Here is a 23,721-nt window from a genome sequence, read left to right as displayed (position 1 = left end):
TGTCTTCTGTTGCAAAATAAATGATAATAGTGTTTGTTATAAGTACTATAAGAAGACAATTCCTGTTTATAGAAAACTACTGGAAAGTAATTAGACATACACACATAACTTTCATATATGGTGCTTTTCAGCTTTTTTTTTTTTAATACAGTTGTTCTACAAAAACCAAACCAGATAGGATGGTGAAATAGGGGAATATTGAACTGCAGTACAGAGGGCTTGTTTTTAGGAAAAACAACTAAGAAGTAGGTTTTGGATAGTGTATTTTAAGAATAAATAACTTGCAGTTGCAGGCAGTTTAGGATAATATATATGTACAATATACCAACAGAAAGAGAATGGTTTAGAAGGGAGATTGATATCCACAGAAAAACATATCCAGATTCAGCCACTTCAAATATAAGATAATGCTTCCCCTTCCCCCCAACCTTTCAAATTCCCATATACAAAAAAACAAGTATTCTAGAAAATAAGCAACATTAGGTCTGTGTTTTATGATACATAGCTTTCTATATGGAAATACTGTTTTTTGTAGAAAAAATAATAGGGTTTTGTGGATCTTTCCTTCCTAAAAATTGAAAAGAAACACCTGCAATTATCTAGACGTAGGTTTAACAGTAACATCTAAGTAATCCTAGTTTTGTAACTAGAAATATTCTCTTCTCATAGCAGACCCCTGATTCTCAACTCTTTTTACTCCTTGTTCTCTATAGGCTACATCCAGAAGATTAAATCTGGGGAGGAAGATTTTGAATCCTTAGCATCACAGTTCAGTGACTGCAGCTCAGCCAAGGCAGGGGGAGATCTGGGTACTTTTGGAAGAGGTGAGTCAATTGATGTTATGGGGCTGCAATCCTGCCTTCTGAGCAGGTTGGGGAGATCCATCAAAATTATAAAATGAAGGACACTGAAATTCCCTCTCCTTATGAAATAATTGTTGTTTTTTTGTGAAGCATATGCTAAAGAGGGAGTAAAGTGAGTAAATCAATGGGTTTGAATACAGAACAGCCCTCAAGACAATCAGAACCTATAGCAATGGCCATATTATCAGGGCAATTCTTGAAATGAAAACCAAGCATTGAAAGTTGTCTATAGGCTGTTCTCTTTTATATTTCAAGGAAGCTTAATTTTGGGATCATTCTTTTAAAGAAGTTCTGGATATTATGAAAATAGCTCCATGTTCAGTTTGCACAGATTATGTACCTAATAATAACATACATTTCACTAATCAGATCATGCATTATGGAAGATATGACCTTGTTACAGTATATATTGTTGAAGGAACCAACTTTTTACTATTTTTCTTGTACAAAATGTGACTACACATGAAAGTACATACAGCAACACACACAGATGTGACAGAGGGTATCAGAATGTCCATAAGCAACTTTTGAGGAGACAAAAGCCACAACTCAGCCTTTCAACCTTCAGGGAGCCTTCCAGTATGAAACCTCTATCACTAAAAGAGTTATGGCTCAGCTTTTTGGTCTGGTTATTTTTTGGATGGAAGATATTTTCTAGATAGGAATAGGAGACTTCTAAGAGGTGAACTGAGTTAAGGCATAAAGCTAGACACAGAGACAGTGAGTTCCAGTCTCCCCTTAGGCATATAGCCACATAGCTTTGGGCTCACTCTCAGCTGGAGGAACCAGGCAATAGCAAACCACTTTTTAAAAAAACCTTGCAAAGAAAACTGCAGGGATTGGTCAAGGCAGTTTCTGAGAATCATACATAATTGAACAGGGGAAAAAAAGGTGAGCTATTTAAAATTCCATGTAGGCCAAAAAAACTAGCTGAAATGTGGCCATTTTGCTGCTTAGCGTCATTGAAGAGAATTCAAGATCTACTTATGGGTGACTTATTGCAAATGCTCCCAACTCTGTAGCTTGCATAATCATATGCTGTTTTGACACTTATCTGCACTGCTCAAGGACTCCTTTTCGACTATTTGTGATGTTACTGAATAGGTTATGTGTCTTGTTAAAATTTCTTTGAGAAATGGAGTCAATCATGCATCTTGGATTCTGCTTTGGGTCAAAATAATTGCAGCATTTAATAAAAAAAAATGTTCTAAACCATAATAGGTGAGGATGCTGCATTGTTTGCATGCATCATGCATATGATAAACTTTTCTGCCTGCTCTGTCAGTCCAGCTGAATCATTGTTTCCCTCTAGTTCCTACTGTATATTTATATTAATTGATGCTTTCTTGTTAAGCAATTTACCACCTGAAGGTTGTTTCCTTCACATTAGGTTAGTTTTCCTAGTCTTGGGCACAGCATAATGCACCTTGAAACGCTATGAATAATCTGTCTTTGCCGTCAAGTATGCTACCCAGGACAATTGCATCCATTTCTGGGCTATTGTCTTAAAAGTCCTGAAATCAGATATCCTTTAGGCTGGAAAAAAAGTTTATATAAAAATAGTAAAATGTTTCATCTATCAACCAGTCTCCTAAGCTGGGATATATCTGCTTGTTTTGAAAATAAAAGGTGCTAATAGAAAAGACAACAATGTTCCTGTTGCTTTGTCTCTCCTGGCTTTCATGAGACAGTATTTCTTTTTGTTTGAAAGTTAAAAGATGTTGAAGCTCAATGACAATGAACAAGAGTAGCTGCTAGCAGATATTGGGAAAGGCCTTTCTGTGCCTAAGATCTGGAAAGTTCTAGACTAGAGATACACATGAAGCAGATTCAGATATTGAGATGTTGACTTGTTTCCCAAGAACACTGGAATTCTACTAAACTGCTTCTAATTAATTCTACCATATTTATTTTGTATCATCTATTCTGCTTGATTTCCTCATTTGAGAAGGGAAATGTATCTCACGAGCTGAAGTTCTCCCATTTTGCTAAACTTAAACTTCAGAATTTCACTAGCTGCTGCTTGTATGATTCTTGTTTTAAAAGCTAGAAACCTCCTTTTCTTTGAAACTGGAAGTTTCAAGAAGTTGAGTAGAGAACATGATGTCATCAGTTTGCAGGCAAGGTAGTATGGGATGATAAGATGGCCTAGAAATATCTTCCAGTAGAAGTAAATAGGAGCACTCTGAGTGTAACAACCTTTATTACATTTGAATTGTTTTGCATTTATTTCCCATTATTTATTTGCTACAGTCTATTTTGTATTTCCATCTTTTAATCATTTTCTGGTTTTGTAGCAATGTTCCCTCTTAATATTTTTTCAGTGTGTGCGGAAAAGTATAGTGTTTGAGCAGCACATTTTCATGCCTGAGCACCTGAATTTCTTTTAGCCATAATTGCCATCAGAGCAGATGTTGGGGAGGGGAGCAAGGAGGAAAAGGGTCCCTCCCTCTCCCTCAGACCCCCCAGGAAGGAAGGAAGGGAGGGGAGGGGAGGGAAAGGAAATGGGAAAAAAGAAAAGGAAAGGATGAAAAAGGGAGGGAAGGGGAAGGGAAAAGAAAAAAGAAGGGAAAAGGAAATAAGGAAAGGAAAGGAAAAGACAGGAAAGGAGAAAGGAAATGGAAAAGAAGGAAATGGGAAAGAAGAAAGGAAAGGATGAAGAAGGGAGGGAAAGGGAAGGGAAAAGGAAATAAGGAAAGGAAAGGAAAAGAGAAAGGAAAGGAAAAAGGAAAGGAAATGGAAAAGAAGGAAAGGAAATGGGAAAGAAGAAAGGAAAGGATGAAGAAGAGAGGGGAAGGGAAGGGAAAAGAAAAAAAGAAGGTGAAAGGAAAAGAAAAAGGAAAGGAAAAGATAAAGGAAAGGGAAAAGGAAAGGAAATGAAAAAGAAGGAAAGGAAATGGGAAAGAAAGGAAAGGATGAAGAAGGGAGGGAAAAGGAAGGGAAGGGAAAATAAAAAAAGGGAAAGGGAAATAAGGAATGGAAAGGAAAAGAGAAAGGAAAAGGAAGATAGAAGGACAGAAAGGGAAAGGAAAGAGTAGAATGGATCGATACTGCTCAAAAATCAAGTCTCAAGATCCTGTGGACTCCTTTGGCTCAGGCATTCCAACTCCACGCTGCTTCCCTCTCTCCGCAAAGCGAAGGGATCGCAGAAAGGCTGCTGAGCCCAGAACGGGGCTTCAGATGACACAGTGCCTGAGAAACGCAGGATGTGCAGAGAAATGCAGGCTACAACCAGCGAATCGCATTTACCCAGGAATCGCCGAAGCCCCAGAGGACCAATGGGAATTCTCCCTTCTGCAGCGTCATCTGTCTCCGGGTAGAGTCTTCCTTGACTTTATCCGCTGGAGGAGAGAGTTCGTTGCAGAGAGAGGAGGGAGGGAGGAGGAATATTTTAAGTCATATTGTAAGACATTAAAAAACACTGCACGGCAGTTGGAAACTGCTGCGCGGAGGGTTGTTTTTTTTTGTTACCTGCGCGGCCATTGTTTTGTAGTTGTTTTTTAATTTGGTCTTAGACATAGAATATATAGAATGTTATATATAGAATGTAATAAAGGTTGTTACACATAGAATATATAGAATGTTATATATAGAATGTAATAAAGGTTGTTACACATAGAATATATATAATGTTATATATAGAATGAAGAAAAAAGATGTATGAAATAATAAAAATGCACATATATATATATAAAGTTATAGCTATACAAGACTTATATGTACAGATAAAAGAATCACAAGATATGTAAAAAAGTGTAATGTGTCGCAAAGATGTGAAGTTTGCATAAACAAAATAAAAAGTTTTTTAAAAAGAGCACTCTGAATGAATGAGCTGCAATGGCTAGTGCAGAATCAAGGAGCTATTAAGAGGGAATAATTCATTCTTTGATAGGGCATCTTCATCATTATACTCATTAAATTTGCATCTTGAATATTTGCTACGAAAATAATTTCTTTAGAAGAGATTGAGAATCAAACAATACAGATTTTCATCTAGAACAAGAGGCAGCAATTGTTTAAGCTGGGACTCTGAATTGTAAGAGCTTACTCACAAAATATCTGGTATGAGGCAATGTTCCACTTAATGGTAGATAATTCTTTTGTGCAACTTTCTTGAACCTGAATTCAAATACATATGCTGTTAGGAGAGTATACTCTAATGAGCACAATGAAGATAATATAAAGACTGTTAAAACATTTTTAATTTGTAATGAAAATAATTAACTGTATGTTAATTATACATGAAGCTACAATAAAATATACTAGTTGTATTGTAGTCTGCTAGTTTAGTTGGCCTGAGCCCTGACTCAGGTGGATCAGAAATTGTAGAGAGAAAAATATGTGATTTATAGTTTATCTCTGCAGTTGGCATCTCTCCATGCAGAGTAAGCTCTGTCCAGATCTGCTACCAACTTAACCCAATCATCTTGTTGAAATGAGCTACTTGAAAATAATGGCATAATTTAGTATTTGAATTTAATTTAATTAATTATGATGAAGTCGTAGTCTGCACCAGATGCTAGAAATATCCTCCAACCAATAGCCATCAAATTATCAGAGCCTGATATTGTTTTTTCTTGTCTATAAAAGTCAACGTGTGGATACCTTGACCAATAAAAATCTGAAATCATTATACTGAGTGACCTTAACAATATTTCTAGAAAGAAAAGCTTTGTATTCTTAATATAGGCATTTATGTATTTCATGTGCTTTTATGCTGCTTATATCATCTGATTTTGTTATCCATCCCACCTTAGTCAATTAGGAAAGAAAGACTCTTGAACTCATGGTTAGCAAAAGTACACTTAAAGCCAAATGGTTACAGTGTAGTAAAGCCGGATTTGGATTTTCACGCCCAAAGCATCTGGTTAACTTTTCTCCTGTCTTCCTGTCTCTCCCCCCCCCCCCCCCATGGGTAATTTATTCAAATAAATTGTTTTGGTAGTCCCTGGCTGAGTGGGTTGGATGGTACTGCATTCCATTGGGTGACCTTGGTTTACAGCAAGATACAATACATAACATTAGAGAAACCAGCAATTATATGTGTGTGTCATATTACAGTCATAAAAAATCATAGCATTTTATATTTTTAAAACAAGCAGTTACATCCCAACTCAGGAGATTGACTTGATAGATGAAATTTTAAGCAATCCACCAAAGTATGTCCATTTTTTTCCATGTAAATTCTATAAAAGCTTTAGCATTTCAATACATGTATACCGGTAGTGTTCAGCAATCCTCATCACATGTGAATATTTCACATAATTCAACGTGTTATGGGATTTTGGTATAGTAGAGGTTATGGTGGCTTTCAGAGGACCTGAAGAAGGCCTTATTCATATTGCAAGCAGTTTTGTGGCAGGGTTTGGTTTTTGTCTTGATGAGCTTCCAATAAATACATTTGTATGTATTCCAACGATGAGAAATATTTGGAACATATATCGTCTTCAAGTAGTCCCAAAATAGAAATCCAAATAGGATCCATCAGTAGTGGCAGAATAAATTTAGAGAAAAATATTTAATAATCTTCCCACAATCTTTTTTAAAATAAATTTTAAAGAAATAAGTCTGTAAATTCATATCAATATATAGCATGTGAATGTGAAATACAGGTGAAATAATTAGCACAGCTAGTGTTTATCATCCAAGACTTTAGTTCCTTCTTAAAATGATAGACTTTGCCCTTGATAGTAAGTGTTGATGTGTAACTGGAAGGGGGAAAAAAGTTGTTAACTTTGGTCAAAAAATGTATTTTATTTTCCTGGGAATAAGTTCTTGGTTTGCACAAAGATACTATTTTTTAAATTGTCCTTTATCTTCACAAATTCTGCCTTATTGTTCAGGGGTAGTAATTCCTTCCCGAGTCAAATATTTCCCAGAAGAAAAGATGATTGCTAATATTGGCATTTTGGATTGCAAAGTAATGAAAAAGCTATTAATCATAGGCTGCCAGTGACTGGTAGTTGGGTCTCATTTAGAAACTGTCACTTCAGCTGTGGTCTTGGGTGACTTACTGAAGGAGAGAGTTTAGATGAGGCACACTCAACGATGCAGTAGCAATGCTGCTGGAATTTTGTTGTCCACTAGATGGGACTAGGAGCACAAGTAGTTCTTCCATTATAACCACTTTTGATCTTCTTGTACTTATTTGATGGGATTACTAACCATAATTTGCTACAATTACAAATCCTAGATATGTTTAGAAGTTTTAAAAAAACCATAAGCATTTGCGTTTAATCTTTTAAAAAATCAAGAGCAATTGATATTTCCTCTGTTTTATTAACTTCTGGATGAAGAAACTGAGAGGGGTTTTTTTTTCTGATTCAGAAATTAAGAACATTTGGGTTGAGATAAATCCAAATCAACATTTATTTGAAGGTTATAAATTATCACGTGCTGCACAGCTGCATGGAGAAAACCAATTATTTAAGGCAGAGTAGCATATCTTATTACAATTGTTAATTAGTATCCACATTTCTTCTGGAAATATGTGCATTTTAAAAAATTGAATACTTAATTACAAATAGTTATAAGCTCAGTTATGAAATGAGAAACAATTTAAGTAATTTACTTGAATGACTTAATTACCCTCTTGCATTTTTGTGGTGGCAATTCAATTTAATGCATCCTGCATTTTTAAACCAGTCTTGCATTTTTTTTCTTTTCAAAAAGAAATCCTATAGCTGTGAATTACATTGTTGTGGTCAGCCATTCATATTGTGGTTGTGCAAGAATGAGCAAAATTAGGATTGCAGTGGTAGCATGTAGAGCATTGAACTGAGGCACATATGCATGCATTTACATCCTTATGCACAGGCTTTGGTTTCTTCATTAAAAAAAAGATGTCGCAATTTTTTATATCTTCCATTTTAAAGCTCAGTTCAAAAGAGAAATATTTTACTTGTGTGATTCCCCCCCCCCCCTTAACATTCTGTTGCCAGCAGGATTATAACTTTAAATCTTTTCCTTTCCCCATTATATGAGCTAAAACTTTGGGGGAAATAACAGGCTGAAGCCATTATGACTAGTCCTGGAAGAAGCTTAGAGTCATAATGATAAAAGTTGCAGATGGATTGAAAGCCACAAGTAAATAATAAATTCTACTAATTTCTCAGACACACAAACCACCAGGAAGGTATGCAGCATACAAAGAACATGCAAAAAAAAAATTCTGGCAAGGATTCATCTGGAATACTGTCTTTAAGCTTTCTGGATTCACGCGAGATTGTAGGATTGGATGTGCGCATGCTGGAGCGCAGGAAACCCAAAGACCAGCTGACCGATGCACATGTGAGCCCCGGCCAGCTGGTCTTTGGGCTTCCGGCATGTGCATGCGCACCAGCCAGCTCATGTTCGCATGTGCCAGAGTGCAGGAAACCCAAAGACCAGCTGGGCCAGTGTGCACATTTTTGTGGCCGTTTTCAGGGCATTTTTGGGACGTTTTCAGGCTGTTTTTTGGGCTGTTTTCTGGTGCTCTGGCGCCCGCGAAGACCAGTGCCAGAAACCAGAAGAGCAGCTGGTGATGTCAACGCATGCCCACAGACCAGGCTCTGTGTGCCATCGCTGGCATGCGTGCCATAGGTTCACCATCACAGCCCTACAGTAACACCTCTACTGCTAGAAATTAAGACACAGCATAGCAAGAAGATTAGGCTAGAATCCTTTCTCTGTTGTACTTTATTTTTGTAGATTTGTGAGTGGAACTCCCCCATATGTATATGCAAACCCATCCTGATTATATGAATCGGGAGGGTAAATTGAGCAGCAACGAAAGTGCAGATAAGATACGATAAGAGTGATTCAGGTTTCTATAGTCAAAACATGCACATACGTTTGGTATTAACATTGGTTCAATCACATTTGAGCTTGACACGGCTTATGGGTTGTGATGCATTTTCTCTGCTCCTCTGCATTCCAAATGGTGGACGATCACCATTGAACGTGTCGATGGAGAATGTGTCAGGGAAAGGATAGCCTACCACTTTAATCCCAGAAGCTCCAAATATTAGAAAATGTATGCCCAAAGCTGGGTCCTTAGTTAACATTTTATCACTGTAAAAATGGTCACTAGCTGAAAGAAAAGCACATATATTTATCCAGCACTGAAATAGAATTAATATTTGGGTGATATTTTTCAGTAAGATCATCTAACACAGTGGTCCCCAACCTTTTTATCGCCGCGGACCAGTCAGCCTTTGATAATTTTACCGTGGCCCGCTGAGCGCGTGCAGGGGTGGGGGGGCGTTGTTCGCGACGACACATTGATTGCGTACCTGCGCGGCTCTCTTCCCTGGAGCCTTTGCGCACGGTCCAGGAGCTTTTGCGCACGGCCCAGGAGCCTTTGCGCTGCAGCGATCATTTCCCCCGGCCGCTGCAGCGATCATGGCCCCCGGCTGCTGCGCGGCCCGGTGCCAGGTACTCCACGGCCCGGCACCGGTCCGCGGACCGGGGGTTGGGGACCACTGATCTAACATATCTTCAAATATTTAGACTCTTGCCATAAACGCGTAGAAGTCCAGTCTACGAATATGGAATCCTATATTATAGGTTTTTGTGTGCTCATAGCTATTATAGGTAGTCCTCGACTTACAACCATATGTTTAGGAAGCACTCAAAGTTACAGCAACACTGAAAAAAGTGACTTATGACTGTTTTTCATACTTACCACCATTACTACATCCCCATGGTTAAGTGATCAAAAATTGGATACTTGATAGCTGGCAGTATCCTAGGGTCATGTGATCATCTTTTTCAAAATTCTGGCAAGCAAAGTCAGTGGGAAATCCAGAGTCACTTAACAACTGTTACTAACTTAACAGCTGTAGTGATTCACTTAACAACTGTGACAAGAGGTTGTAAAATGAAGCAAAACTCACTTAACAACTGCCTTGTTTAGCAGTGGTAATGTTGGATTCAATTGGGTGTAAATCAAGGACTATTTTATAGGATTACCTCTGACTTTTTTCTGTTTAGCTAGAACCAGTGGGGCAACATTTGTTACTTCTAGATGTTCATGCTTGGAATTAATTCTACATATTCTTGATATGGCTGTCAGTTTTCCACTTTTCACTTGAATTTTTTTTCTTTCTGACAGGTCAAATGCAGAAACCTTTTGAAGATGCCTCCTTTGCTCTGAGGACTGGTGAGATGAGTGGACCAGTATTCACAGATTCAGGGATCCATATAATTCTGCGTACGGAATGAGTGTTTTGGCACCATGCGCTTGGAAAAGAAAGGGTGATGGGAAAAAAGGAACAAGAGAACCTTTATTCCAACCATTGGTACGCTCTCTATCCCAGAACAAACTTCATATCTAGCTTATTGTTTATTTTTGTTTATATATATACGTAAAATATAAAATATATAAACATAAACAATAAGTGTGTGCATATGCAACACACATCAATGTATCTCTGTTTCATATTTCAGTACCTTATTTGACATGTTGAAGAAATGTTTTCCCCCGCCTGTATTGATGCATGTTAGCTGGGGCCGAAAACAATTGAAACAATGAGATAGTAGCATCTTGCATAGACACAATGACAGTGTTTTTAACAACAATAAAAAAGGAAATCCCTAGCTGCTTGAGTTTAATATTGACAGTTTCTTCCATTCAGGAGACATGTCTATACTTACAGGGTCATGCTTCCATGCTTACCCTCTATATCCAACTTATCATAGAGTTATTTATTATAGGGCTGCACTGATGGTGGCAGAGTTTAGCTCTCAGTGTCTTTAGGTAGAATAAAAATCTCCTTTGCCATGTTATATTCTGGTTTAAGTTCACAAGTAAAAACATCCCATTTCTTATCTCTCTCACCCACACTTCAGTGTCATTCATTTCTTAATTTGGCCAATCATTGATAAATTGTTTTTGGATGTAAAACTAGAACACTCCTGTGGCCTCACTTTATTGCTGTAGATTTAGGGGTACAGATTCCTCATGATAATGTGCAAATATCACTGGACTTCGCTTCCAACTTTCATCAAGGGTTGAGTTTCAGAAGTTGCAAAGGGACTTGATGTTGTCTGGATAGGAATTCTCTGTGCTCACCTAAGCATACACTGGACTCTGCGTCAGAAATATAAGTATAAATTCGCCTTATGCTGATTACCATAATGCGTTCACATTGAATTAAATCTTGCTGATGCCTTTTTGAGGCAGACAGATATTTATCTTCTACGTTATTCCAGTGCAGCCCCTCCCCAAGTTTATTTAGCCCTCTAAAATTTCATTAGATTTATTACATGTTAATCATTCTTGTGTGTTGTTCTTGATGCTGAAATACTATCCCGAGGGAAGGCCATTTAGTTATTGGCTTCCAAGTTTTTTGGTTTGCGTTTTCTTTTCTTTTTTTCTTTTCTATTTTCTTTTGTTCAGAAGCTGGTCATGATCCATTTGTGGTTTAAGATAACACTGTAAGTCACTCTTTCTATTTTTCTGCATTGTTTTTTCTCTATATAAAATCAGTACAATTCCCACCAAGTTCCCTGCTTTTGATCTGATGCAAACAAGCTTTGTGTATATATATATGTACAGAGAGTGTTCCAGTTCTCTTATGTGAGGAAATAAAAATAAATCCCTGCCAACTATCAACATCAGCACCAAGTTTGATCTTGTGTTATTTCTTGTTATTTTTAATGTCACTGTGCAGATTTTATTTTAATGTGCTTTCTGATCAGTCAAATGGAACATAGGATTCAGTTTTTTTAGTGCAGACCTATAACTAGCCAAATCAACAGATCAAGGACATGCTCCTCCATAAACTGTGGCCTTCAAATTCCTCGATAAATCATCTGCTTTGAGCACTGCTGGATGGATGGAGGAAAAGAAACCTGATTAGTCTCCATTCATCCCTCTCAGTTTGATAAGTCACATGTTGTTCTGGTGATGAGAAAAGTATTGGAAAGGAAAAGTAAAGATTAAGGATAAGCATTGGCCTATATAATATCTCATCGTAAAGTTTTATATAGGCATAGCTAGAGGTGCCTTTCAATAAATGTTTTGAGCAGGTTTCAAATGTTGGAAAATACTGGAAATACCTATCACACTGGTTTTACATCTTTCTACCCCCCAATTCTGACTCACTGAAGGATTTTTCTTTTTGAGAAGATACATTTTTGAAAATTGTCATCCAATTACTCTTAAATGAAAATTTTTGTTTACGTCCTGTGATTTTCTGCATGTTATCTTCCACACTATAATATTACTTCATTTCAAAATGAATTCAAAAGACCAAAGTCTGCCTAGTTTCCATGGTGGAATTTATTGTATGACAGAAAAGAAACACTTTTTTGAGGCTGGGACTACACTTAGAAGAAGGGGAAAAAAAGTAAAACCCTTTAATGAGCTGAGATACCGGAAATGATGTATTGATGTTGTCAAAGGAGGCGTGGCTACATTTTAATTTCATCCCTTTTTATGCTTGCAATCTGATTTTTTTTAAAATCATCAGCTGTGCTAAGCTTCCCCTTGGCTTACATATATAAGTGGTGCTGCTAGTAAATACCCAGTAGTATTAACAAAGAAAATTTCTTTTAAAAAAGCTTGTTATTTTAAAATCTTTCTGAATGTTAAATCCATCCATCCTCCCTTTCTGGACCTATGCAAATTACCCACAATTTTTGCAGTCAACTTTTGTGAATATCTATTGGCATGAGAATCAAGTTCCTCAACAAGAGACATGCTTAAGAAGGAGAATGTCCTCCTGAAAATATGTAGCGAGAGCAAAAGAGATCTTACCCTGCCATATCTTCTGCTGAGAAATAGAGCTTGGATTATCTACCACAAGGCAAGGTGTTGTTCTGTGTACAAGATTTAATTGTTGAGGCACTTGAGACATTTGTACTGGGTCAATACTAGCCATGTTTTACAGGCTCAATTAAGCTTATGTGTGTTTTGCCTAAGGTCACATAGTGAATTTGTCAGGGGTAAAGCCATGCCTTTTCACTACGTCAAAATGACCATTGTGTTTAACAACGTACAAGGCACTCGGGGGGGGGGGAATAAATGTAGTGTTACGGCACTGGATGGTTGCTCAAAATATGGGATATTTCCATTATCATTTTCACCTCTCTGCTTTCATCAGTCAAACTCATTGGGAAAATGAGATAGTTGCATTGGATGAAAGTTTGTCTCCATGGCAACACATTGATTTCTTTATTTTTAATGTAAATCTCCGGAATGCAGGGTGACAAGCAAGTGAAACATGGGGGAAGGGAAGAAAGTGAAAAGAAAAATCATCCCCAAAGGAGCATAATGTGGTGAGAACAATATCAAAGGAGAGAAGAAGGAAAATTAAGTTAAGATTTTCATTAAACAATGGCAGATTTAAAGATGAATAACTCTTTAAAAGTGAGTTACGAATGTATCTTCATTCCATGCTCTTTGGAAATTTGAAGGAGTTTCTGATCCAGTGGGATAAAATTGTTTTCAAAGTTAATTGGCTACGTTTCTTTTACTTCCATGCAAGCAATCCCCACTGAATGCCAAGTAAAAATTCAAATAGTATGCTTTCATAAAGTAGCTCTGAAAGATGAGAAAGAGTTCTTAAAAGTTTTTAGGATTTTTTTCTCAGCTGCTCTGCTGTTTTTGCTACTTTAGGAATTTAATCCTGGTTTTTAGGACTAGAGTCCTTCAATAGAGGAGAAATATTGGTGATTACTGTACCACAGCTCTGCAATTTATGAATAAAATGACCAGGCCATCCTTCCTCCGTCTGACACCCCATAAATGCATGGAGATTCCAAGAATTTCTAGCCATGATGGATATTAACACTCCTGCCAGGTTCAAGGGATGGGAGGCTGGCAAAATCTCCCCTGGGGTGGCAGAATATGGAAGCAAATGTGTATTCCTTCAGCAGAATTGCGTCTCCTAGTTCAGGAGCTGCACCAAGTAAAGAGTAAACAGTAATAGGCTAGGAAGAGCAATGGCTTGAATTGGTATGAAGCATTGTTCAGTTGACCCTCATTCTGTTTCTTAATGATCAAAACCTTCAATGCTGAATGTTCAGGATTTGCCATCAAGTTTGAATTGTAGAAATCCACATTAAAAAAGTAAAGCGTGGCTTCTTCGGGCTAAGAACTAAGGACCATTGTTTCCCAAATTGATCCCCTTCACCTCACTCTTTTGAAGCTCTTTCGGTGAGATTACATTGCCAACAGGTCTCAACATCTCTAGATAAAGAGAGAAGGAAATGAGAGAGCAAGCCATTTACCTTAGGAGAGGGGGAATTTATTGCAGGGTATCTTCAATTGCCAAATCGACATAACAAAACACCTTCATTTCCTGTTAGGAAGGGAGGAAAATGGCTTCTTGCTGTCTCTGCTTGAGGTTTTACAAGTAGAAGTGATGTATTTGTGAAATAACAGTTGGAAACTAGATAAAGTGATGGCAACCTCTGTTGCTTGGCTTCATTGTGCTGCCCTAACTGTAGAAGGTAACATGAGGACTTACCCTTTGATGGCTTTTTTGAATGAAAACAGACACGATAAAGCGAAATTGAATTTGGGCCGGTCACTGGGACCAGAGATGTACTCTTCCGAGCTTTCAGATTCATGCTGGAGCCCAGCTTCAGGAAATTTCTCTACTGGAATATGTGCTTTGGGCTGTTCTGTGAATCATGTTTATGTGGGGTCTTCCTATTGGCTTTCGGTACGTTGGTGGTTATTCAGCATTCCTGTTAACTGACAAGCAGCCCATTTCACAGGCTTCAATCACTTCCCTGGCTATCTTTGTACCTGAATATGCTGACTCTGTAAACCATTTATAGAGGGCTGTAAAGCACTATGAAGCAATATATAAATCTAAGTGCTATTGCTACTTGACTCAGTATCACTGTTGCCTGTCTCAGGGATGCCAGCAGTACCTTTGCTTTTGTTTGAGCCACTTCTCTCATCAGTTTGGGCCACTAAAAGTACTGAAACCCGAGTTTATTCTATCAAGAGCTACCACATCAAGTATAGAAGCAACTTGAGATTTGGTCTTAGAGAGTTGCTACATGTGGGAAAGCTGTCCTTTCTTCTATCACTTTTCCGTCATAGTCTCAGACTATGCTGAAGAAGAATCTGTTATTTTTGATTCTGGTTCTAAAAGTAGTCAATTATATCTTTACAAAGGCTGTCCTCCATTGCATGATATCAGTGATTCTGGCCAGTTATAAGATTGCTGTGGCTCTCAGAAATTGAAAGATGAACCCAACCTACAGACATGCATAATACGCAAAGGGGTGGTGGTTTTTCCTAGCAAAAGTCTTACAGTTCTTGAAAAATCCAGACCAAACTCTGTAGATGCAGAATCAGATTTATATGAATTCACAGGTGAAGCTCATCCAAATGCTGATTCCCTTTCTTTGTAAAGTGGGGCTCTTGCCTGCTTTATACTTCTGAGCCATATGCAGAAAGAACAGCTGTCCTATGACAATAACACCCATGCACTATTTCTATGACTTCAGTATGAAGAGAAAATGAAGACTTATTCCTCTGTAGTCATTTTCTGCATCATTCCACAAAAAATGGTTATTTTGTACGATTAAATATACATACAATTAAAAGATGTACAGTGTTCACCAAGCATTATGGTCTCTGGCCATAGATAGCATGGTTTTATTTTTGGGCTTTCAGCATCCTGCTCAGAATGCAAAGGACACCACAAGTGTGGTCTTCAATTAGAAGCAACAAATTCTCCAGTTGAACAGACATGGGGGATGTGAGCTCTGAAGAGTATCACATAAACCCTGTCTGACAAACCAATTCCGATGTCCTTTTTGGATCAGAAGCTCCCTGGAAGCGGGGGGGACAAGAAGGGGCAATGCCTCATCAGACTCAGAGGGAGGCAACAGGTCCCTCGCAGGTTGGAGATTTGCCCTCTGAATTGGAGTCAGGGCAGTAGCATGGCAACATGGCTGCCCAAGAAGCTGGCTTCCAGCCAAAGCTGAGCAGGAGCATTCAGGACGAGATGAAAGACTGGTAAGAAGATTCAATTAACCCACAGTCATAAATCAAAACTTGGAAAAGGCAAAGAATCTTGAGACTATAAATAATATTAATGGACAGATCTGGATTTTGGCAAAAAGAAAGAAAAAGAAAAATGGAGGGTTGAATCACTAGCCCCTCCCTCAAAGCCATTTGCTTAAAACATTTTGGATTGAAAAGGAGAAAATAGAGAAGCTACAAACCTACTCAAATACAAACTCTAAATTTGGTTTTGGTTTTGAAATAGAAGCCAAACATACTGAGGTTTGTTTTGTCTGAATTTCTTCTAACTAATATATCTTAAGCAACTTAATAAGAGGTGGAATGTAACAAGGAAAAAAAATCAAGAAAAAAGCACTATTTTTTCACTGATAACTGATAACATAATCTTGCCTGTGTGGGAAGATTTAATTAACCAACTGCCATAAACCAGAACTTTGAAAAGGAGGATGCAAAGAAAAACATACCCAAGTTTGACTGTATGTAAGTTTGTTCCAATTAATATATTTTGAGCAACTACAACCAACGAGAGGTGGAAGGTAACAAGGGGAAAAGTAAATCAAGAATTGGGAAAATACAAAGTTTTTTTTTCTCTGCAAAAGATCAAGATGGCTCCCGCTTTTCTTTGGTTTCACTTTAGCTGAATTAGCTAAATTTTAGGTGGACCAGAATTTTGAAATAAGAACTGTATAACTAATTGCAATTTTGGAACTGGGCATTAAGGAAGAACAAAAGACTTAGATGCTCCCGGTGCTCTTCTTCACATCAGCTGAGCTAGCTAAATTTAAGGTGGACCCGAACTCTGAAATGAGAACTGTATAATTATCTGTAGCTTTGGAACTGGACATTATGGAAAGGTGGGAATTTGAAGAAATATGTGAAATTATAAAAAAAATATGCATAAATCATTAAAATAAAGTTTAAATTGAATTCTGAACTCAGAAAAGCTGGAACTGAAAGAAGACGTGAAGGAAGAAGGGGCGAGGGATAATGAAGGGGTAGAAACGGTGGGAAATAAAAAGCAGACAAAAAACTTCATTGGGTTTGACAGTGGTATAGGGAAAATTGAAAAGGGGGGAGGTGTCCCAACAAAAGCAGGCAAAGGACCTTATGGAGGTTGATAATGGCATAGGGAAAACTGAAGAAGCGGGTTACGCCCCAATAAAGGGAAATATAAAAGATTTCTTTGGGTTTGACAATGGCTTGAAGAAAATTGAAGAGGGTGGACGTGTCAAAAGAGAAAAGGGAGAAGACAGGAATATAGAAGTGGGACAAAAGACTTCCTAGGAAAAAAAATCAGACAATTGGAAATTGTTATATGGGGATATATAAAGCTGAGATATGTGGTTTACTCCTAAACATGATCATAAAATTGAGTTGCTAAATGTTTGAATATGATAATGGAAAGATAATTAAATAAAGGTCAAAATATATGGAATATTGGCATATATGAAATTGTTATGGGGAGATTGTAAAGGAGAGGTATATGGTTCACTTTTATACATGATAATTAAACTGAATTGCTAATTGATTGAATATGACAATGGAAGGACAACTAAGCATGGGTTAAAATATACGAAACATGGACATGTATAGAACTTCTAAGATGATGAACAAAGTGAGATGTGTACCGCTTGTTATTCTATATAGTAGATTGAGGGAATTGTAATGAACATTGAACAGTAAGGATTGTTATTTAAAGACAATTAAGGGTAACCTAAGCCAAGATATGGAAAAATGGAGGGAACATGAAATAAATTTACAATGGGAAATTACTGAGATTTAAAGACAGAATCATAAATTTGGGGCGTATAAGGATGCATAATTATATAAATATAATGATGAGAATATCAGGGAATTGTAACCAGGCCTACATCTCGACCAAAAATAGGCTGGCGGGGGGGGGGGGTAATTTAAAAATACAATTACTATATATGTATACTTTTTGTTTATCTCTCGTTTAAAAAAGGAGGATATATGTTAAAATTAAATATGTATATTGAAAAGGAATTATAAATACCATCAACATAAAATGGAGCTCGCTCAGAAGCTGGAATACACCAAGTAAATGAGATGAAGTGTGTTAGAGAGAGGTAAGAGAAGAAGAAGAGGGATATAGGAGAGAGGTAGGGGGGGAAGAGGAGGAGAGAAAGAAGGAGTATAAAGGAGAGAGAGGAGAAGGAGATAGGAAGGGGAAGTAGAGAAGAGAAGGATGATAGAGGGAAGAAAGGAGGTAGGGAGGAGGAAGACAGCGGGAGAAGAAAGTGACTGATAAGGTACAAATCTGGTGTATGGAGAGCAGAAGAGTCAATAATTGTTTAATTGTTTTTGGGAGTTGATGCTAAGACGAATTGATGTAAACATTTAATAACATAATACGATGTTGGCTATGTAAAAGTATATATGTGGTTATATGTTATGAAAATGAAAAAATAAAAAACTTTATTTAAAAAATCAAATTCTCAACAAAAACAGTCCATAATAATGGATAGTGACTGTTTCAATTCTGCAACCTTTAGAAGAACTCAGGTTCCCCACTTCCATTTTGAATAAATGAAAATTATTAGCACTTTTGTAAAAGCCTCTCTAGATGGCATGCACGGACCCCTAAAATTAAATAAAAATAATTCAACTTTAGGTAAATAATTAAAATACTCCAGAAATGCTAAAATTTAGTGCTCTTACACAAGAAAACTTTGACGCAAGTGCTAATGGCTCATAAGATTTCCCAATCTCTTCAGAGTTTCATTAAAAAAAAAAGTAATAAAAATTTCAGGGGAAAGAAATAGACCACTAATGTTACATCAAAGATCAAGAGCTCAGAGTGACAATCCTGAGTTTGGGATTATCTTGATTCCTTGTCTATGTTAAGGATATTCCATTTCTATGTAAAAAAGAGGTCTATGAAGAGATTTATAGAAGTTTGTGATAGATTCATAGATTTTTCTCTCTCTAATAAATGTATACATATATGCATATTGGATGTATTTATTTTCTTTATGATACCCCTGTTTCCCAGAAAATACAACCTACTCAGAAAGTAAGTCCTAGATTGATTTTTATAAGTCCACCCAATAGAAGCCCTATCCCCAAAATAAGCCCTAATGAATTGGATTTGGATTTTATTCAATTTGTAGGCCGCCCTATTCCCTGAAGGGACTCAGGGCGGCTGAACAAAGCCAAGGGAGGAGAAATTACAAAAAGTAAGACAAAGACAATCAGACAATACAAACAGTTTAAAAGCACAACAGACACAGCAGATTCGAGTAGGGGGGGACGACTCAACCCTAGGCTTGCTGGGACAGCCAGGTCTTCACGGCTGTCCGGAAGGCCTGAAGGGTGGAGAGGGTCTGAATCTCCATGGGGAGCTCGTTCCAAAGGGCCGGGGCAGCCACAGAGAAGGCCCTCCTCCGAGTAGTCGCCAGCCAACATTGGCTGGCAGATGGAATATGGAGGAGGCCTAATCTGTGGGATCGAATGCGTCTGTGGGAGGTAATCGGCAGAAGGCGGTCTCTCAAGTACCCAGGTCCAATACCATGTAGGGAAGACCCCCCAACCCACTCCAGGGTGCACAGGTAAAAATTAATAGGGATGGGTTGGGGTAAAGCTGCCCTACTTCTTACCTTCGGACAGTTGCAGCCAGGCCTCGCACACCTCGGCCCATTTCTTCTGCAGCCGGCAAGGTTTTCCTGAAGGCCTCTGGATTGATCCCGAGCTCTGTTATCGGCAAGAGAGACCTTCAGGAACACCTTGCTGGCCTTGCCAGAGGAAGAAATTCCTGAATGCCTGTGATACCGAAAAAGAGGTCGGGGGGTGGGGGCGAAGCACAAGTGAGGTGAGTCAGTGGAGGACATTCCCCTCCCCCCGAAAATAAGACCTGGTGCCTTTTTTGGTGGCAAAAATATAACACAGGGTCTTGTTTTCGGGAAAACACGGTATATATTTGCATCAAGAATACCAAAGGTTTTGTTCTTAATATGTCCAGATTAAAATGCAAGACTGTCTGGTGTGATGCAGCTAGTACTGAAGTAGTCCAATGTTCCTCAAAATGTCTGGCGCAATAAGTCCCAGAATCCTAGATGGACTATTTGACGGATCAGTAAGACAGCTTCCAGTGTTTCTTCATAAGGGATCTTGCTGCAATTGCTTTCTGTCAATCATTAACAACACAGTGGAGGAATTGGTTGCTTTTTCACCAATTGAAGGTTCTCTGGCTGCCGAGCTTCAGCTTTCAATACATTTTCTTTGCATAGGCATGCATTCAAAATAGCTTTAGCCTTTGATCGGGATAAAACTGGCCTCTCAGTGCAGACCTAATGAGGGCTCAGTGACAGATAATTTTCTAATTACAGAAAATATGGTCTGTCTCATTGCTTAAAATGGTTCTGCTCTAGGAATTGAAGATAAAGGTACTTAAATATTGCACAGTAATAGGTCAGGATATTGCACAGATTAATACCCTATGCAGAGAAGTACAAGTCAGGATACAGGTTACACATTAAAATTGCACAGATTATTTTTTTCTCGGCCAAATTCCTTGGAAGAACAATCACAGGTTTTTGTGTGCGTGCACCTTCAAGTCATTGTTCACTCCTGGTGATTGCCTGGACAAGTTCCTGCGGTTCTTTTGGCAAGATTTTGGAAGTGGTTTGCTATGGCCTCCCTCCTGGGGCTAAGGGAGAGAAACTGGACTAAAATCCACTAACTGGCTTTGTTCGTAAAGCAAGACTAGAACTCACAGTCTCCAAGTTTCTAACCTGGTGCTTCAATCACTGCACCAACCTACAGGTTATACATGAAAATTGCACAGATTATTTGCATCTATGCTAAGCTACCTGGAAAAACAAATCAAAATTGGAGATGGAGCTAGCTGATCCTGCTGTCTTCTTTTTTTCTACTGGAAGTCTGTAGAGATTCTCAGTCATCCAGGTCATGGTTGTCCCAAAGGTGCTTTTTCAGGAGGCAACTGGACTTCCTTGCTTTTCTTTTGAAGATGTTTCGCTTCTCAACCAGGAAGCTTCTTCGGCTCTAACTGGGTGGTGGGGAATGGAAGGATTTATACTCCTTGCAGACAGCTGGTCATTTGCATCATTTTAGAGGGTCATTGAAGCATGTGGAGATTTATCTTATGTCCTCAGGGTCACCTGAGAAATGCTAATGGTTCATGTAGTCTGCAATTTTTTTCCCCCTGGAAATCCATTCCTACTCCCACACCATCCCAAATTGTATAGCTAAAAGTCTAAAAGGCTTCCTTTCTACTGGAAGGAACAATCTCACAAAGTTGCCAGCTTTTAAAAGAAGTTGCCCATAATGTCTCTGCATAAGGCGTAGGAGACATGCTCATGATAGTATGAGCAGTGGGATGCCTTGCCGCAGATTAATTTTTAATGCTCTATTTATGGCTGAGATGAAAGAACTCCCCAATCTCATCCATTCTTGATGCTCTCACACAGATTCTTAATTTGTCATAGGGGCAGCTGCCCTCCCGCTCCTTTTAAAGATGCCAGGGTATGCCTGCCTTCCCTCTGCTCTTTAAAATCTGTGCTGGCCCACAGCACTTAGTACAGCCGCTACTGTCTTTCCTCGCTCCCTGGATGACCTTGAATCAAGAGCATCTTGGCAGAGGAGAAAGCCTTGCAGTGCAATTTGGGGCTTAAAATGGAAAGGAGAAGGCTCTGGAGGGGAAGAGAAAGGCTTATGAAATATTGCTGGGAGGAAAGAAACCAAACACAAAAATAGAATCAGCAGTGGAATTCACTTACCTTCCCTGCCAGTTTGCAAATGCGAGCGCATGTGCGAGCGCATGTGCCGCATATGCACATGTGCACCACCTTTTGTGCATGTGCAGTGCTTGCACATCACGTTGGGGAGGGTAAGTGGAACCTCCTACAGCCGCCGCTACTGGTTTGCCTGAACTGGTGAGAACCAGCTGAATACCACCCAGTGATGGGATTCAGCCAGTCCGCACCTATTTGAGAGAACCGAACTTTCTAAGCAGTCCAGAGAACCGGTTGTTGGAAGAAATCTCGTTTTGTTTTTTTCCACTTTACAGGGCTAATCCTGCAAGGAAGGCAGGAAGGAAACATTCTGGTGTTGTTTCTAGCCTAATCTTTATTGCCCTCCTTACAGAAACCGCCTCTCCGGTTAACCCTTATTACATTGTAACAGCTAAGGGGAAGCACCCATCGACCTGAGTGACCTTGAGTTGACTACGCCCACATGGTCACATGACCTCCGAGCCATGCCTACCCAGCTGGTCATTAGGACAGAGAACCGGTTGTTAAATTATTTGAATCCCACCACTGATACCACCTCTGAATAGAATATAAGTAATCACTCCCCCCCCCCCTCATTTAAGGTATTCTGTTTCATTAAAAATAACCACAGAATTGTAAAATGACCCCTCCTAAACAGAATTGAATTTCCAAAATGAGCAATTCTATTCTTCCTTATTAAGAATAATCCACTGTACCTAAAAAGATAATGTTGCTTGTCAGAGAAAGGCAGCAGGGAAAACATTTCTTCTATCAGAAATCTGATAAATAAAGACTTGAGAACATCTTCCTTTTGCCTTTTAATGAAGCTTTTGCAAGGACAGTTGGAATAATTTCTCTAATAAATCTACTGTCTCACTGTAGCTTGGCAAGCCCTTCTTTCCTTGGTATAATCACCAATTCCCAGTTTCTGTAAACTGCTTCATGATAACTAAACTAGTTTTGGGTCAGCCTAGGTCATGTATTTTAATATCAGTTACATTATTATTTGGCAGAAGGATGTAAATCCCATTTCAATAGTCATAAATCCTTCTTAGGATCATGGATGTTATTAACTACATTTTTATGTGAGCTGTATTTTTATAACTGTAATTCCAAAGGTGCATTTCCTCATATGCCATCACTTGTATGCAGGCAAAATGAGATAACTTTTTAGCAACGGAATGAAGTAATATAAAACTAAAAATTGAAAACTGGATGATATACTTCTATTCCTTCTAGATCAGAAACATATTGTTGATGTTCCTTTCCCTTTCTTTTAAAAAAATGTATTATTGGGCATATAACAAATATCAAATCTGGGTTCAGGATTCTTTCTGCTGGGTACAATTTTTAGGTTGCTAGGACAATCAACTGGGGAAATATATTTTTAGGATGCAGAATATTCCACAGTCTTATTACATGAAATCTGCATGATGGCAAGATACGTGTCGTGGTTCCAAGTAATAGATCCTTTGCAAGCAAAAACTCCGAGGCAGGTAGATTCTGCAAAGAATAGCTTTATTAGAAATACCAAATAGGCACTGGCTGCCTATTGGTCTTCGGATACGCTTCAAGGCGCTAGTCGTCACTTATAAAGCCCTTCATGGTATTGGACCTGGGTACTTGAGAGACCGCCTGCTGCCAATTACCTCCAATAGACCGATTAGATCCCACAGATTAGGCCTCCTCCGAATTCCATCCGCCGGCCAGTGTTGACTGGCGACTACCCGGAGGAGAGCCTTCTCTGTGGCTGCTCCGACCCTCTGGAACGAACTCCCCGTGGAGATTTGAACCCTCACCACCCTCCAGGCCTTCCGCAAAGCCCTTAAAACCTGGCTGTTCCGACAGGCCTGGGGCTAAAGAGCTGTTGCCCCCCGCCTCGAATGGTATGACTGTTGTGTGTTTTAAATTATGTATTGTTATGTTTCATCTTTTTATTTCCTGTCTGTACCCCCTTCCCTGATTTGAATTGTGAGCCGCCCTGAGTCCCCTTTGGGGAAAAGGGCGGCATATAAATGTAATCAAATCAAATCAATCAATCAAATCAAATTGGCACATATCTGGTGAAAAGCATCTCTGAAGGGCCCCTTGGTTTTCATCTAATTAAAAGTAACAGTTCCCTCTCTCC

The 23,721-nt window shown here is 38.6% G+C and overlaps 1 protein-coding gene across 2 annotated transcripts in view; it reads left to right on the top strand.

Moving 5' to 3' along the window:
* The window catches only part of PIN1 (peptidylprolyl cis/trans isomerase, NIMA-interacting 1), a 34,267-nt gene extending 22,802 nt beyond the window's left edge, over positions 1-11,465 (top strand). For both annotated transcript variants that reach the window (XM_014068644.2, XM_087710664.1), the window contains exons 3-4: positions 714-824; positions 9,958-11,465. In XM_014068644.2, the coding sequence (XP_013924119.1) occupies positions 714-824; positions 9,958-10,067 (221 nt within the window). In that variant the 3' untranslated portion in view covers positions 10,068-11,465. The remainder of the gene's footprint in view (positions 1-713; positions 825-9,957) is intronic.
* The last annotated feature ends 12,256 nt before the right edge of the window (positions 11,466-23,721 follow it).

The sequence above is a fragment of the Thamnophis sirtalis genome, unplaced genomic scaffold (genome assembly GCF_051295495.1).
Source record: "Thamnophis sirtalis isolate CommonGarterSnake01/CBP01778 unplaced genomic scaffold, rThaSir2_p1.2 scaffold_3, whole genome shotgun sequence".
Taxonomy (NCBI): Eukaryota; Metazoa; Chordata; class Lepidosauria; order Squamata; family Natricidae; genus Thamnophis; species Thamnophis sirtalis.
The sequence above is the reverse complement of the archived record's forward strand: the minus strand, read 5'-3'. Positions and strand labels throughout refer to the sequence as shown.